At 41.7% G+C, this 17,388-nt stretch overlaps 1 protein-coding gene across 5 annotated transcripts in view; it reads left to right on the top strand.

The window, feature by feature from the left end:
• The window catches only part of LOC122564913 (kynurenine--oxoglutarate transaminase 1-like), a 50,077-nt gene that overhangs the window by 7,045 nt on the left and 25,644 nt on the right, over positions 1–17,388 (top strand). For all 5 annotated transcript variants that reach the window (XM_043720372.2, XM_043720373.2, XM_043720377.2 and 2 more), the window contains 5 exons: positions 774–832; positions 2,478–2,619; positions 5,206–5,355; positions 6,895–6,981; positions 8,282–8,407. In XM_043720372.2, the coding sequence (XP_043576307.2) occupies positions 774–832; positions 2,478–2,619; positions 5,206–5,355; positions 6,895–6,981; positions 8,282–8,407 (564 nt within the window). The remainder of the gene's footprint in view (positions 1–773; positions 833–2,477; positions 2,620–5,205; positions 5,356–6,894; positions 6,982–8,281; positions 8,408–17,388) is intronic.

The following is a 17,388-nucleotide window of genomic DNA, read 5'->3' as shown; positions in this document are numbered from 1 at the left end:
GGGAAAATCGACCTTTCGGGCAAAAGCCCTTCATCAGCTTTTCCAGCACCGCTCTAATCTAGACTCTGATCTCCAGCATCTGCAGTCCTCACTTTCGCCTGATCTCTGCTGGTGTTTATAATTTCAATGTCCTCCCATTTGACATCATTTCAGCCAATTAGAATACCCTATTTACTTTCCCCTTGTGCTTAACTAATTTCCACTTAAAAGGTCTGAACTGTTTTTTGGTGGCCAGTTCTCCATTCTCACCATCCTCCAGCATTAAAAAAAAATTAAATTTATTATTTGATTTATTAGTAACTAGTTAAATTTATGGTCCTGAGGTTTGAACTTTGCTCCAAATGGAAACATTTGTAAATTGGCCCTATCAAACTCACCTCTCAGTCCTACTAGAGAAGTCGGCCCTACTGTTTTATTTGACCTAATGGGTATAACATCTTAGTTATTGAATCCCTAAGATTTTTTTGCACTTTTTTCGAATCCCTCTATATCCTTTTTTAATACAGACAGACCTCCAACTGCCATCTAAGTAAGGATTTGTTGAAGTTTAACATTACTTTTTAAATTTTGTTCCTTTAGACAGGAAGCTCAATGGCCAATTGTTTGTGAAATTTTGTTTCCTTTATTCAGGAATGTTCAAACATTTGTTTTTGATTAGTGTCTTGATCATGTACAAGAGATAATTACATTTTTTGTTACGGTTAGTTGTTGTTCTTTATTTAAGTGCTTGAATTTGACAATTGTAAATTAAATCTATTGTCTATGTTGTTTAGGTAATGATGTCCCAGCAGATTCATTCTCGGAGAATTGAAGGATTAGACAAGAATGTTTGGTAAATTAATGGTTTACTTACGGGAGAAGTTTACTGAGTATAAAAAGACATTGAGGAATCTTGTCTATTGCTAGATATCAGTGGATGGAATATCGTGGTTCAATATAACTCGTTATGGCAATTGCAAGATTTTTCACATTGCATACTCAAAGTATTTATAATGCAAGAGTGATTTTGTGAAATTCTCTACAATTGTGCATCTCAATTTTTGTTAAAAATAACTTTAGGGTTGCTTCAAATTTGTTTTACAAAAGAAAAATCTTAAGTTGCATGAAAGTGGACTTAGTAGCACCTGTTCTGTGACCAAAGTGTCCTTAACGATTCTTTGTACAGATGCTGATGCACATGTTGTCCATCTACAAGAACAGGCATGGCACATTGTGGCAGCAGTCAGTATTCAATGCTGATCTGACGCAAGTAGCTCTATTGCATGTTCTCACCTAAGCTTGCATGTTGTATATGTATTGAATAGCAGGAAGGATCCCTACAAGCACTGTTGAAAGGGATAATTAAACGTTTACAGCTGTGGACCCTTTGCTCACTTCAAGACTAATGTGTAAACTTCTTCCTCTAGACATGGCTGTATGAATAGGAAAGCCCCTTGAAATTAAGCATGACTGGGGAAATGAGAAGAGGATATGTGAAGCAGGACTAGCTGCTAGAATGGGGTGATAGGCTCTCAGGAAGAGGCCATTTCCTCATAGCGTCCATAGATAGCAATTTTCCTACCTGGACCTCAGCCAGAAACAATATGGGATATCTGCATTTCTTCAGGATGGTATTCTCTGAAATCTGTGACTGCGATCATAATGGCAAAGGCCGTACTGCCTGTGACTGTGACAGTGACTGTAATAATTAACTTTTCTATGTTGCCTTCCAAGCTGGTGCTGGAAATATTAGTACCACTTTGCTGTTCACTGTTGTTAAGGGGGCTCTCTATTCAAAATGTCAGATACAAGTGGAATGAGCTCCTGGTTTACTCAGATTACTGCCTTCTTCGTTGTTCAATGTCCATTGACTCAACCCACATTGCTTTCCAGTTTCCCAGCACCTGCTCCATCCAGAATGCATCTCTGATTTTAGAGAAGCAGCCTAGCTTTAAGCATTCCTTTAAGAAGTGCTAACATGTATCAATTTTGGACCATTTATTGATTTTGCAATCAGTCAGCATTGTGATACTATGCAGCCTGTGTTTCCGCTGAATGGATGCAGGCTAATTGCACCTGTGTTCAGTCATTACCCAATTTTGCTCCCAGTATGCTTCAAGGACTCTTGTAGAACAGTAGTAGTGTCTGTATGGACTAGGAGGTCCCACCTGGTCCAGAGATGTATTATAATATATCTGAATAGGTGACTGAAAAACATTCCTAGAAAGTTTCAAGTTCCACTGATGATGCTGCAGTTATTTTTGGCAAGATGCAAAAGAAGGTGATTCAGTCAATTCTTGTAAGGCAAAGAAAAATCTGAAATTTTGTTTATTCGACCACTCTTGAACACGTTAGTAGTCAGTTGCAAAACAGAATTGCCAGTGGTACGTGGTATCTAATGACTTGCTCCCTTTATAGCAAGGTACTTGTGTTGAGTTGTATCAGAGAAAGAGATGTGGAAGCAGCTAAAGGGAATTCTGATGTGTATTTATTTTTAGGGTCGAATTTACAAAACTTGCTGCTGATCATGCGGTTGTCAACCTAGGACAAGGATTTCCCGACTTCTCCCCTCCAAATATTGTAAAAGATGCTTTCACAAGGGCCATAAACGGTGACTTCAACCAGTATACCAGGGCTTCTGTGAGTATTTACTTTCAATAATATATCAAAACATAAGATTATCTGGTGCACTGCAGTTATTGAACTAACTTTGAAGAACAATTTTAGTATATTTTGATACTAACCACTTATCTTGAAGGGATACTCCCAAAAGACATTTGTTTGTCCTGCTGGATGACTGAATGTTCAGTATGGTAACAAAATGTGCAAGGTTATGGAATGCTGAATGTAAGTTCTAACAATCCTTTGACTTTTTCATTGAGCCAAATGATCATTAAAAATCTGTTCTGCAGAATTTTTTCAGTCGTGTTGATAATCATTCATACCAACATGTTGAAATGGCTATGAGTACCCCAACAAACAAGTTGGCGATGATGAATTAGAAAGAAGTAACCTCACCACCACTTATCCTATCGGTAATGGCACTGTGCTGGATAATGTAGAGAAGATTCATAATCTGTTTTGAGTGTGTCTAGTGCATACTTACAGTTGGCCTGTGCAACTCTGAGCACAAGACATGTAAAATCACTTGCTTCATACTACTGTAGCAGAGGGGATTACCCCATGTCTAAACAGAAGTCATGCCATTTTTACCAGTACATTAATTATATTCAGTTCTATCTCATTGCCATGTCTCTTGATTCCTCCAATGTTGCTATATTATCAGACTGCTTATCCATAATTCAATGTTGGATGAGTAGAAACTTAATCCATTTCTTTATTGAGAAAATTGAAGCCGTTATTTTCGGTCTTGATTCTAAACTTATAGTTACTGACGCCATTCCTCTACCTGACAGCAGTCTTAGGCTAAGTTAACCTGTTTGTAATCTTGGTGTCCTATTTAATCCCAAAGTGAGCTTCCAACTTCTTATTTGTGCCATCATTAAGATCGCCTACTTCCACCTTCACAACACAGACTCCATTTCACCTGTTGCTGAAACCCACATTCATGTATTTGTTACTTCTAAACATGAGTATTCCAGAGCATTCCGTTGGTCTAATTTTGATGTTTTGTGCATCTTCAAATTTAAATACTTCACTTTTGGTAACCATACCTTCAGTTTCCTGTGCCCCAAATTCTAGAATAGCTCCACTGTCACAGAACAGGTCTGGTTAAAAGTTCCTTCATTAACGATCATTAGTATTTCTCATGCATCTCTTTGGGTAATGTTTCTTATCTTTTCTGATCCATTCTCTGTGATTGCTTCTCCAGTCCCATAAGCTAGTATGTAAGTGGGATGTCCTAATCATAAATTCAGCTCAATGATAGAAAATCCTTTTTTTTATTGTTATGAGTATCTCAAGGTAGATTTCCTAACAACAACACTGAGTATGAGGTCAAAATCATTAAAGTGTAGATACCTTGATTTATTGCAGATCAATGAATATACATCAAATTAAGCTGAGTGTGGTTTTGTTTATTTTCAAAGTGATATAAAATTTCAGTGAGCAAATTATAAATGCATGCATTTGATTCATTACATCCCATCGTATATCTTGTACAGGTTCCCAACACATCTTTTTGCAGTAACTATATTTCTTCCCATATTTAATTTCCTTCATTGTTTCAGTGAAGAACCGCAACATGATTTTTTTTTACATTGAACGCCCTGTATAACTATTACATAGGTGGCATGCTGAAGAAACAGCCTCATTGGTTTTTCAATATATTTTTACTTTTTTCTTCCCTGTTCCTGTTCTAGTCCTGGCAATGTTTCAGAACTAGAAGTTTGTGAATTCATCCCACAGACATGAGTAACAGAACTTTTGAGGAGCATAAATACAACTAATCATATTATGACAGTCACTGGTTAAAATGGATGTGGATTATGGTAGTATTGATAGTACTTGGCTAGCAAACGGGAGATTAGGAAAACCAAGCAATTGTTAAATAGATCAATTGGGAGCCCAATCAGGAATAAATGACCATGGAAGATGGATTATTATAAAAGCCAACTAATTCACTAATGACTTTCAAGGAAGAGAAACTGTGTCCCAGTTGTAATGTGCACTGCAGTTGATCCCTCTAAAGTGACTTAAGTTGTAAAATAGGGGGTAACCACTCATGAGCAAAACTTTTTTTTTCTGTTACCCATATCCTAAACAAAATAAATTCTGATTTCCAGTTATACAATTGACAAGTTGACCTTTATATGCAAGAAGAATACCTAAAGTATGTTTCATTTCTAATCACTCTGTGCAATCATAGTTTTATACTATTTCATAAGGCTTTACTGACTAAAAAGATATTTTTGCATACTAATGGACCATTTCTTGTACTACATGGCTTAACTAATGTTAGTAAAAGCAAAATACTCTGGATACTGGAGATTTGAAATACAAACATAACATGCTTGAGAAGCTCAACAGGTCAAGTAGATTCTGTGGAGAGAGAAACAGTTTTAATATTTTGAGTCCAATTAGACTCAAAACATTAACTCTGTTCCTGTCTGCACAGATGCTGCTAGACTTGTTGAGTTTCTCCAGCACTGCCTATTTTTATTAACTGATGTTATACCTTCCACATAAAGATTCAGTAAAAATGTGTTATGTCACTCTTCCTACATGGTTTTCCTTTTCTTTCTCACTTCTTCCACCCCTTCTCAGGGTCATCCGCCATTGGTGAAGATCCTAGCAAAGTTCTTTGGGAAATTACTGGAACAAGACATTGATCCATTCACTGAAGTGCTAGTGACAGTTGGAGCATATGGGGCCCTGTTCTGTTTCTTCCAGGCGCTGATTGATGATGATGATGAAGTACGTGGTATTTTTTAATGTCCTAGAAAAGGTAGACTCATTGTATTAAAGTAGAGTACTGATGTTGATAGTAATAACTTTCATAGAGATTTTGATGGCTGTTGAATCATTTCTAAATCGAGAGTCGGAGCATTTAACTTAAAGTTTTATAACTATTGGTTTGTACTTGAGCCCAATTTAGTTTTGTATGTGTGCACAGGTTTAATGAGGACAGCTTTAATTAATATTTTTAAACTCCTGGAAGAAAAATACAAGATTTCTGATCAATGTGCATTTTTCTTTTAAAAATCAAATATTTTTGTTTTAAATTAATGCGATTAACATCATGAGAACTCATCCTTGGAGGAGCTTGCAGAAACCGAATATTGTGAGGGAACAAAAGATGATTTTACGTTTTGCCAATTCAATAAAGTCTTTTTCATTTGGCTCGTTTCACGATGTAAATGAACCTGCTTTTTTAACTAAAAGTGACAGATATAAGCACATCATAGTGTTGAGGACACAGCTGAAATCTCCCATTTTAATTCCCTTGTTTAATTTGTTATCTCCTCTGTTTTTAAGACTTTTCCTCAAGTAAGTTTTTTTCTATAGATAAGTTTTAATTCACTCTATTCAGACCTATTATGACATGCCTCTCAAGCAGATGGGATTTGAAACTGGGTCTTCTAGCCAGTGAGAGGGGAAAGATATAAAAGGGACCTAACGGGCAACTGTTTCACACAGAGGGTCTTGCGTGTATGGAATGAGCTGCCAGAGGAAGTGGTGGAGGCTGGTACAATTACAACATTTAAAAGGCAGCTGGATGCGTACACGAATAAGAAGGGTTTAGAGGAATATGAGCCAATTGCTGGAAAATGGGACGAGAGTAGTTTAGGATATCTGTCGACATGAACACGTTGATCTGAAGGATCTGTTTCCATGCTGTACATCTCTATGACTCTAAGTTCTTTCTATATGATGTGGTTTATGGTGTTGCACAACTCACATCTGACTTCTAACCTTGGTATGTCCTATACAACATGGCTTATCTGCAGAAAACTACCATACACTCCAGATGTTAAAGAACAGAATCCATTACTTTCTCGCAATACTTGAATTCACCAAAGTAACTTTCCTACAATTTGTTGTTTGTTTGTTTTGTATCATGAATGACTATCTTTCACCTGTTAGTTCATACAATTTATCTTTACTGGTGTTCTTTAAATAACTAACCACTTGAAAAAGAAAGAGCTGAATGACTCTGTAGATGAAGGAAACATTCCGATACAACACCACAGCTAATGGGCAAGATTGAATATTAACCAACCTCTGTTGAAAATCATCTCTCTCTACTATTTCAGTGGCTACATTGGAAGTGTAACTTTGCCAGAAGAGCAAATATATGTTTCTGATCTGTGCTAAATGAGCTAATTTTAATTGTGGTTATAAGTAGTCTGCTACTGTTACCATCACTGCCTGGTTGGTAGATGAGGGCCGGTGTGAGAAAATCAACCAGGATTTCCACCCTTGATTGAAAATATTTTCTCTACTCCAATACAGGTTATTATCATTGAACCGTTCTTTGATTGTTATGAGTCCATGGTGCGAATGGCAGGCGGCCAACCTGTATACATCCTGCTGCGTCCAGTAAGTCTCTACAGCCAAATTAAATTATTGACAACTTGTATCATCTTTAATTAAATTTAATGTATAGCATGATAGTACAATTCACATAGTATTCATTTGTGTTTTCATTCCTCACTTTGCATTAAAAGTGTGTCCAGATGTATCTGGGTGTTCTAGTACATGAATTGCAAAAGGCAAGTAATTAGGAAAGAATGGTTATATTTATTGTGAGGGGAACTGAATACAAATGTTAAGAGATTATGCTTAAGTTATGCAGTGTCTGGGGAGACCTGATCTGGAATATTGTGCACAGCATTGGTCATCTTATTCAAAGATGCAAGTAAGTGCGCTGGATGCAATTCAAATCAAGTTTACTAGAATGGAGTGTGAAGGTTAGAAGGGTTAGCCTTGTATCTTATGGAGTTTAGACAAGTAAAAGGTGACTTAGAGTCAAAGACCTGTATAGTATGGGGACAGACCCTTCGGTCCAACTTATCCACGCTGACTAGATATCCTAAATTAATCTAGTCCCATTTGCCAGCATTTGGCCTATATCCCTCTAGACCCTTTGTCTTCATATACCCATCCAGATGCCTTTTAAATATTGTAATTGTACCAGTCTCCTTCACTTCCTCTGGCAGCTCATTCCATACACGCACCATCCTGTGCGTGAAAAGGTTGGCCTTTGGTACCTTTTAAATCTTCTTCACCCCCCACCCTCCCCCACCTTAAACCTATGCCCTCTAGCTTTGGACTCCGCTACCCTGGCGAAAACTTGGTTGAGGTGTCTTGACTATGGAGAATATTGACTCTTCTAAAACAATCAAGAACTTGGGTGTCACAACTTAAAAGTCGGGGACTTTGAGTCTTTGGCTCTGTCTTCCTGAAAAGGTGGTGGAAGCTGAGTCCTTGAATATTTTTAAGGTAGAGTTTGATAGATTCTCATTATGCATGGGGGTAAGAAAGAATATGGTTTAAAGTTGCAATCAGTTCAGCCATGATCATCTTGAACTGTGGAGTAGATTCGAGAGACTGAATTGCCTACTCCTGTTCCTTGTTTGTGTGTTCCAATTCGCTAGCCAATTGTAAATTTAATAACCAGAAAACTATTTAGGACTTTTATCCTTACATACACTCACTTATTTTGATTAACTTCACTAAATGTTTTTTCAAGCAGCAAAATTTGAAAGAGAGGTAAGATTTTTAAGTATTAGGTTGCTTGGATAACAGGGCCAGCTCAGGAAGGGATTCCTATTGACCACCTTTATACATAACATTATAATCTTTAGAGTATTTAAAAGGATACCTATTGTTGTTTCAGAAACCGGTATCTGGAAGGTTGATGACCAGTGCTGACTGGGTATTGGATCCTGCTGAACTAGCAAATAAATTTAACAAGCATACTAAAGCAATCGTCATTAACACACCAAATAACCCTCTTGGCAAGGTAAGAGTAAAGAGGATTTGTGCAGTGATAGGCTGTGTTGTGACTACTGTCAGTGATGAAGGGTTAATGTTGATTACACACCTGCTGCATACACCACTTAATTTTTCATTAGCATTCTTAGGAATAAAATATCTCATCTACATTTTTCTCTTCATTTGATCAATGTCCGAGTTAGACATCTATTTATGGATAGTTGACAAAAGTGTTGAATCAGAAAACTTGATTTATTTGTTGATAATGTTCTGTTAAATGGCATAGTCTTTAAACATAAAATTGATTTTTACAATTCAGATGTTCTCCTGTAGCATTGCACATCGGCAATACTGATGGCTCATTTTGGGTTGAGCCAGGTTAAAAGTTGATTAATGACTTGACCAAGGAAGGCCAGAGAAGGTAATAAAGCAGGGAAGAGGAGAGATTAGGTTGATGCTTGAGAAACATGCACGTTTTTCCTGACATTGCTTGGAAGGGTCTGGTTGCAAAGATATTGCACTTATGATATTGTTATTTTTCTGCTGGATGTGGGTTTTAAAAAACAATTGAAATATCTTCCCCATCGCCTGCTTGGGAAGTGTAGTCTCCTAAAGTGGTGCCATTTGGGTAACTGAGGAAAACATTTTTGGTCTGCAAATTCTGTTGAATGGGTATATAGGACACATGTAGAAGCCAACGTCCTTTGCGGTGTCTCAATGTAGCTGTTGTGTGTTTTTCCAGCAATTTCTGTTTTCATTCCTAAATTTATCTCCCTTTTATTGACCCTTTTGTTCTTGAAAGCATTAAAAGTCATTGTAGTTGCTGTTGGTATGCAAAAGAGGCCCAATAGGCCTGAATTGAGTAAGAGAACTCATAGAGTCCAGGAGAGTGCACACCCAGGAAAGCCCACCTGCATTTGATTTGGAACACTTAAATTGCATAACAACATCCAAATCAGAACAAATCAAAATAAATGTCTGGTCAAGCAGTCACTCGATCCTAATGGAGGTCGATACCAGCACAGTTGTACCAGTGATTGCAGAACCAGTCTTTCAAAAAATTTACTGTGGACTCCAAATGTTAAGTTTGCGTAAGACCTCAGCTAGACTAAGAACCTATACAGGGAAACTTTACAGAATAAGAGTACAACTTTCATTCCGGGCTCAGCTAGTTTATTTACCACTGATTGTAGTAAAAGGCTCGGGTCCAAACCTGATGGAGTGAAACTGGTTGAGAAAGATTCACGTAGGTTGGCTGAACATTTTTCTATTTGAAAATGGCAGCTTGAGTGAAGTCCTAATTAATGCCTGGAAGTTTTTCAGGAAGGTCTAGGGACTTGTAATGGAGCCAAGGCCACCTTGCATGTTGACCAGGAAGCGACACCATGATTCTGCAAGGCCTTACGTACAAAAGCTGAAAATGTGTTGCTGGAAAAGCGCAGCAGGTCAGGCAGCATCCAAGGAACAGGAGAATCGACGTTTCGGGCATAAGCCCTTCTTCAGGAATGAGGAAAGTGTGCCCAGCAGGCTAAGATAAAAGGTAGGGAGGAGGAACTTGGGGGAGGGGCATTGGAAATGCGATAGGTGGAAGGAGGTCAAGGTGAGGGTGATAGGCCGGAGTGGGGCGGGGCGGAGAGGTCAGGAAGAAGATTGCAGGTTAGGAAGGCAGTGCTGAGTTTGAGGGATTTGACTGAGACAAGGCGGGGGGAGGGGAAATGAGGAAACTGGAGAAATCTGAGTTCATCCCTTGTGGTTGGAGGGTTCCGAGGCGGAAGATGAGGTGCTCTTCCTCCAACCGTCGTGTTGCTATGGTCTGGCGATGGAGGAGTCCAAGGACCTGCATGTCCTTGGTGGAGTGGGAGGGGGAGTTGAAGTGTTGAGCCACGGGGTGGTTGGGTTGGTTGGTCCGGGTGTCCCAGAGGTGTTCTTTGAACCATTCCGCAAGTAGGCGGCCTGTCTCCCCAATATAGAGTAGGCCACATTGGGTGCAGCGGATGCAATAGATGATGTGTGTGGAGGTGCACTGAACCCACCTCTGCATACCTCGACACGGTCCTGTCCCCCTTAGTCCAAGAACTTCCCACCTACGTTCGGGACACCACCCACGCCCTCCAACTCCTCCATGATTTTCGCTTCCCCGATCCCCAACGCCTTATCTTCACCATGGACATCCAGTCCCTGTACACCTCCTTCCCCCATCATGAAGGACTCAAAGCCCTCCGCTTCTTCCTTTCCCGCCGTACCAACCAGTACCCTGCCACTGACACCCTCCTTCGACTGACTGAACTGGTCCTCACCTGAACAACTTCTCTTTCCAATCCTCCCACTTCCTCCAAACCAAAGAAGTAGCCATGGGCACCCACATGAGCCCCAGCTATGCCTGCCTCTTCGTAGGATATGTGGAACAGTCCATCTTCCGCAGCTACACTGGCACCACCCCCCACCTTTTCCTCCACTACATCGATGACTGTATCGGCGCTGCCTCGTGCTCCCACGAGGAAGTTGAACAGTTCATCCACTTTACCAACACTTTCCACCCCGACATCAAATTCACCTGGACCGTCTCAGACTCCTCCCTCCCCTTCCTAGACCTTTCCATTTCTATCTCGGGCGACCGAATCAACACGGGCGTTTACTATAAACCGACCGACTCCCACAGCTACCTAGACTACACCTCCTCCCACCCTGCCCCCTGTAAAAACGCCATCCCATATTCCTAATTCCTTCGTCTCCACCGCATCTGCTCCCAGGAGGACCAGTTCCAAATCCGTACAACCCAGATGGCCTGCTTCTTCAAGGACCGCAATTTCCCCCAGACGTGGTCGACGATGCCCTCCACCTCATCTCTTCCACTTCCCGCTCCTCCGCCCTTGAGCCCTGCCCCTCCAGCTGCCACCAGGACAGAACCCCACTGGTCCTCACCTACCACCCCACCAACCTCCATGTACAGCGGATCATCCGCCATCATTTCCGCCACCTCCAAACGGACCCCACCACCAGGGATATATTTCCCTCCCCTCCCCTACCAGCGTTCCGAAAAGACCACTCCCTCTGTGACTCCCTCGTCAGGTCCACACCCCCCACCAACCCAACCTCCACTTCCGGCACCTTCCCCTGCAACCGCAAGAAATGCAAAACGTTCGCCCACACCTCCCCCCTTACTTCCCTCCAATGCTCCAAGGGATACTTCCATATCCACCACAAATTCACCTGCACCTCCACACACATCATCTATTGCATCCGCTGCACCCGATGTGGCCTCCTCTATATTGGGGAGACAGGCCGCCTACTTGCGGAACGGTTCAGAGAACACCTCTGGGACACCCGGACCAACCAACCCAACCACCCCGTGGCTCAACACTTCAACTCCCCCTCCCACTCCACCAAGGACATGCAGGTCCTTGGACTCCTCCATCGCCAGACCATAGCAACACGACGGTTGGAGGAAGAGCGCCTCATCTTCCGCCTAGGAACCCTCCAACCACAAGGGATGAACTCAGATTTCTCCAGTTTCCTCATTTCTCCTTCCCCCACCTTGTCTCAGTCAAATCTCTCGAACTCAGCACTGCCTTCCTAACCTGCAATTTTCTTCCTGATCTCTCCGCCCCCACCCCACTCCGGCCTATCACCCTCACCTTGACCTCCTTCCACCTATCGCATTTCCAACGCCCCTCCCCCAAGTCCCTCCTCCCTACCTTTTATCTTAGCCTTCTGGGCACACTTTCCTCATTCCTGAAGAAGGGCTTATGCCCGAAATGTCGATTCTCCTGTTCCTTGGATGCTGCCTGACCTGCTGCGCTTTTCCAGCAACACATTTTCAGCTCTGATCTCCAGCATCTGCAGTCCTCACTTTCTCCTTACGTACAAAAGTACAGGTAGAAAGAAGGCTGGAAAGCAAAGTAACCAACAAACTCTCACGGTTTGTGTAAAGGGCAACACTGGTCGATTATGAAGCCAGACAGGTCTATTCACCTTAGTTGGGATTTTAAACAAATGGCAAACTGCTTCTTGCAGATAGATAAATACCCAATCCCTTGCATTGAGCACTTAGGTGCAAAGTTGGCGGGGATGGCTGTACCTCATGAAACTGAACATGATCCATGCATACCTGCAGTTGAAGTTAGATGACGATTATCAGAAGTATATTATAATTAATACCCACAAAGATTAGCCATTTGTGGTATCACTTTTTGGTGGACTGTGGAGAACATTATACAAGGTATACCCTGGGTTGCAATTTATCTGGGTGATGTGCTAATAACCGGGAAAACCAATAAAGAGCACATAGAGAACTTGGACATAGATCTTAAACGTTTCTCCCAGGCAGTTGTATGCCTTAGAAGGGAAAAATGTGTGTTCCAAGCACCCAAAGTGATCTACTTGGGCTACAGAGTCGACAGGACTGGGTTACACCCATTGGAAAATAATGTGAGGGTGATCAAAGGGGCCCTGGCTCCTACCGGAGCTTGAGTCTTTCCCTGGATTGGTGAATTATTACACAAAATCCATACGTAACCTGGCCTCCATCCTATCACCCTTAGATCTGCTATTGAAAAAGGATCAGACTTGGAAATGGTCTCATAGTCGCGAAGTGACGAAGCAAATATCATCATCTAAGGTATTAGTACACTGTGATCCCATGTGAGATCTGGTGCTGACATATGATACCTCTCCTACGATATCGGGGTAGTGTTGGCTAACAGCCCAATGGAGAGGAACCCTCAGTAGCATATGCTTCCCAGACGTTTGGCTCATGCTAAACGCAAATACACCCAGATAGAGTAGGAAGGTTTGGCAGTCATCTTTGGTCTGAGAAAATTCCACCAGTACTTTTACATACGTAAAGTTGTAATAGTAACGGACCACAGTTCCCTGTTTGGGCTCCTCAAAGAGGATAATTTTGGTTTCATTCAGTGGTGGTTTCTCATTCTAAATGCATACAATTACAAGTTGGAACACCATCCAGGAGGCCAAGTAGGAAATGCGGAGGCCTTGAGCCATCTCCTGCTGATGGATACACCACCTACGGTGCCACCACTGGAAGAGTCCATTCTGGTTTTAAACTTTCTGGACACCTTCTGGTCACTGCTGACAATATCAGACTATGGACAGAAAGTGATCTGGTCCTAGCAAAATTGAAACAGCTGATGGTGATGGAAAAAACAAAAGGGGCCATCACAACAAGAAGTGAAACCTTTCTAGATACATCAAGACTAGATCAGCCAAGGACAGCATTTTATTGTGGGGACCAAGAGTAATTGTCCTGAGCAGAGGTCACTGCCAGATACTGGCTGGACTCTTCCAAGGTTAAGCAGCGGTGCCCAAAATGAAGATGTTGGTCAGAAGTTATGTTTGATAGCCAGGATTTGAGATATAGCCATGTTGATGAGGCTGTGCCTAGAGTGCCAACATGAACAAAAATTACCACCAGCAGCTCGCCCACATTCTTGGGAATAGCCAGGTAAACCTTGGACTTGGTTACAGGTTGATTGTGCTGACCCTTTTATGGGCTCAACGTTCGTAGTCATTGTGGGCCCTCACTCAAAGTGGTTGGACATGCTTTAGAGTTCATTTGTCAAACACAAGGAAACTGTTGGTCACAGACAATGGGCCATCATTTGTCAGCAGGGAATTCAAATGTTTCCTGAAGTCAAGTGGCAGTCAGCATATAAGGACAGCTCCATACCACCCATCATCTGTCTCTAAATTTTGAAGGCAAGCTTAAAGAAATAGCCTACAGCTTCACTCGATACCAAACTTTGGAGATGGGAGAGTGGATGAAATGGCATCAGGATCACCAATGCTGGACACAAGCGAGAGAGAGTTTATTCCAGGGGGCAAGGTTTGGTGCTGAAACCATGGAAATGGCCCTGCATGGGTGACAGGCAAGGTCCAATCCCATAACATATTATCTCTAGGTAGGTGAGGCGGTCCTGAACAAGCACGTGGAGCACGTGAAAGCTGCAACCTTGCAAATGGGGCAGAGCAAAACATACCTGGCCACTCCAAACAGCAGAAAAGGCTCTAGGAACCGTGGGTTCTCCCCCTCTGTCTAGGATCAAAGAAACCTCAGAGTTTTAAGTGGACATAGCACATGTTGTAGCTTCAATGCCTTTACCACCTGAAGAAGATGAATTTCTACCATGACACTCTCGGCACAAGAGGTGGGCTACAATCCAGTACACACCACCTGTATCTGAGGCTCAGTCAGAGGAACTGGACTCCATGTGAAAAAGCCACAGGAGAGGCCACGTGACAAAGAACAGGACTACCTTCCTGGATTTAGAAGGAGAGAAATGTTGTGATTGTAATGAGGTCAGCCAAGTGGACCTCATAGAATATGAGTTCTCTGTTTGGGGCTGTTAACCCAGTTCAATCAAGAAGCCCTAGCTAACAGATCAAACAGGAGTGTCAGACATCCTGTTTAGTCTGAGAGCTGTCTCTGAGGAAGCTGGATCAGTGTCAAGTACAACGCACATGTAAATAAAGGGTGTTTTGGTGAAGGGATAGGGGCTTCTGTGGAGTTATTTACTTACATCTCCACTTTATTCTGTTTAGTGGATTTAATTAAATGACTTTTTTTCAAAGGAAAACCCAAATCATAAACTCTCAGTATTGATATCTTGTTAGCGGCTGGGATTTAGCGCAGCAGTCACAGCACCACCTACAGGTATTATGAGAACATTTGAATGACATTTTTTACATTGTTTCCTTGACTTTGATTTTCCCTGAAGCCAATGAGCAACCAAAAACTGCATTTTCTGCAAACTATTGCTGATGTGCGGATACTTGATAGAAAATTATAAGTTCTGCAGGCTGCATCATTGCAGTCACCCAGGATAGATTATGAAATGCATGATAACTCAGTGGGTATGCTCAGTGCCTGATTCAAAAATACAAAGAAGGTATCATAGCAACTTCTGACACAGTTGCCTGGCTTAATCACCTGAATGAAAAATGACAGTTGCTGCTGTACACCTACAGCAATTGTACTCAAGAAAGGTGAAGAAAACAATGCTATCCAATTATCTCTCTGGAGAAAATTCTGGTGGGTTCTCCATTATTAGGGTTAGTAGGACTTTTGCTTTGCTTGTTATATGAAGATGATGTGGCCTTAGGCACGTGACGTACAATTTCGAAGATAACTGATGATACAAATTTGGCCACATAGCAGCAGACTTCAAGAAGACAAATGGGTGAAAGGAGCAGACACTGACAGAAGAGGATTTAAAGAGGTTAAATATGAAGTGATAAACTGTAAGAGAAGCAACATGCAGAGGCAGTATAACCCAAATGTACTATGTTGAGGGGACAGAATTGCAAGTAAAGTTACAACATTGGCATCTACCCAACAATGTGGAAAATTGCCCAAGTACATCCTGTACACGAAAAGCAGGACAAATCCAACCCGGCCAATTACTGCCCCATCAGTCTATTCTTGATCATCAGTAAAGTGATGGAAGGTGTCAGCAACAGTGCTATCAAGCAGCACCTGCTCAGTGACGCTCATTTTGGGTTCCGCCAGGGTTACTCAATTGCTCACCTCATTACAGCTTTGATTCAAACATGGACAAAAGAGCTTAATTCCAGAGGTGAAGTGAGAGTGACAGCTCTTGACATCAAGGCCGCTTTTGACCGAGTGTGGCATCAAGGAGTCCAAGCAAAATTGGAATCAATCAATGTCAGAGAGCAAACTCTCACCAGTTGGAGTCATACTTGGCAGATAGAAAGATGGTGGTGGTTGTTGGACGTCAGTCATCTCAGCTCCAGGGCATCTCTCAGGACAGGCTAGTGTCCGAGGCCCAACCAGCCTCAGCTGCTTCACCAGTCTTCCCTCCATCATAAGATCAGAAGTGGGCAGTCCATGTTCAAATGCAGTAAGATCCTGGCAAAATGCAGCTTGAGCTGATAAGCAGCAAGAAACATTTGTGCCACACAAATGCCAGGTAATGACCATCTCCAATAAGAGACAATCTAATTACTACCCCTTTACATTCAGGAGTGTTACCATCACTAAATCCCCCACTATCAGCATCCCTGGGGACAAGAAACTGGACTCATCACATAAACACAGTGGCTATAAGAGGAGGTCAGAAGCTAGGAATACTAGCCTCATTGCCTGACTCTGCAAAATCTGTCAACCATCTACAAAGCACAACTCTGGAGTGTAATGGAATACTCCCCACTTGCCTGGATGAGTGCAGCTCCAACAACACTCAAGAACCTTGACACAACCCAAGACAAAGTAGCCCGCTTGATTGATATCATATCTTCAAGCTTCTACTCCCTCCATCACCGATATTAGCAACAGTATATACTATCTACAAGATGCACTGCAGCAATTCACTAAAGATCCTCAGACAGCATCTTCCAAACCCACAACCACCTTGCCCTTCCACAATGCAACAGATACATGAGAACACCACTTGTAAGTTCCCCTCCAAGAACTCACCATACTGACTTATAAATATATTATTGTTCCTTCAATGTCGTTGGGTCAAAATCCTGGAATTCCTTCCATTAGGGCATTGAGAGTCAATCTACAGCATATGAACTGCAGTGATTCAAGAAGGCAGCACATTACTATCTTATCAAAGCAGCAAGGAATGGACAATGAAATGCTGGCCAGCCAGTGACCTCAACATCCCATGACTAAATATTTAAAAAAAAGAGTAAAGGGACAAAATGGTGTATATACACGAATCCTTGAAGGTGGCAGCTGATTTGGTGGTGCCATTATCAGACTGAACCTGACAAAGTCAAAAGTCACACAACACCACATTATAGTCCAACAGGTTTATTTGAAAATCACAAGCTTTTGGAGCACTCTGAAAGGTTGTGATTTTAAATAAACCTGTTGGACTATAATCTAATGTTGTGTGACTTCTGAATTTGTGATTAATAAAGCTTATGGTACTTGGCAATGTCAGTTGGATGGTAAATACAAAAACAAAGTAGTAATGCTAACCTTTCAGATTGTGCTTCAGCTGGTATAGTGTGTACAGTTCA

Source organism: Chiloscyllium plagiosum, unplaced genomic scaffold, assembly GCF_037043375.1.
Source record: "Chiloscyllium plagiosum isolate Xiang-an unplaced genomic scaffold, Cpla_swu_hap1 HiC_scaffold_21, whole genome shotgun sequence".
NCBI lineage: Eukaryota > Metazoa > Chordata > Chondrichthyes > Orectolobiformes > Hemiscylliidae > Chiloscyllium > Chiloscyllium plagiosum.
Note: the sequence above shows the minus strand (reverse complement) of the source record. Positions and strands in the feature narration are given on the sequence as shown.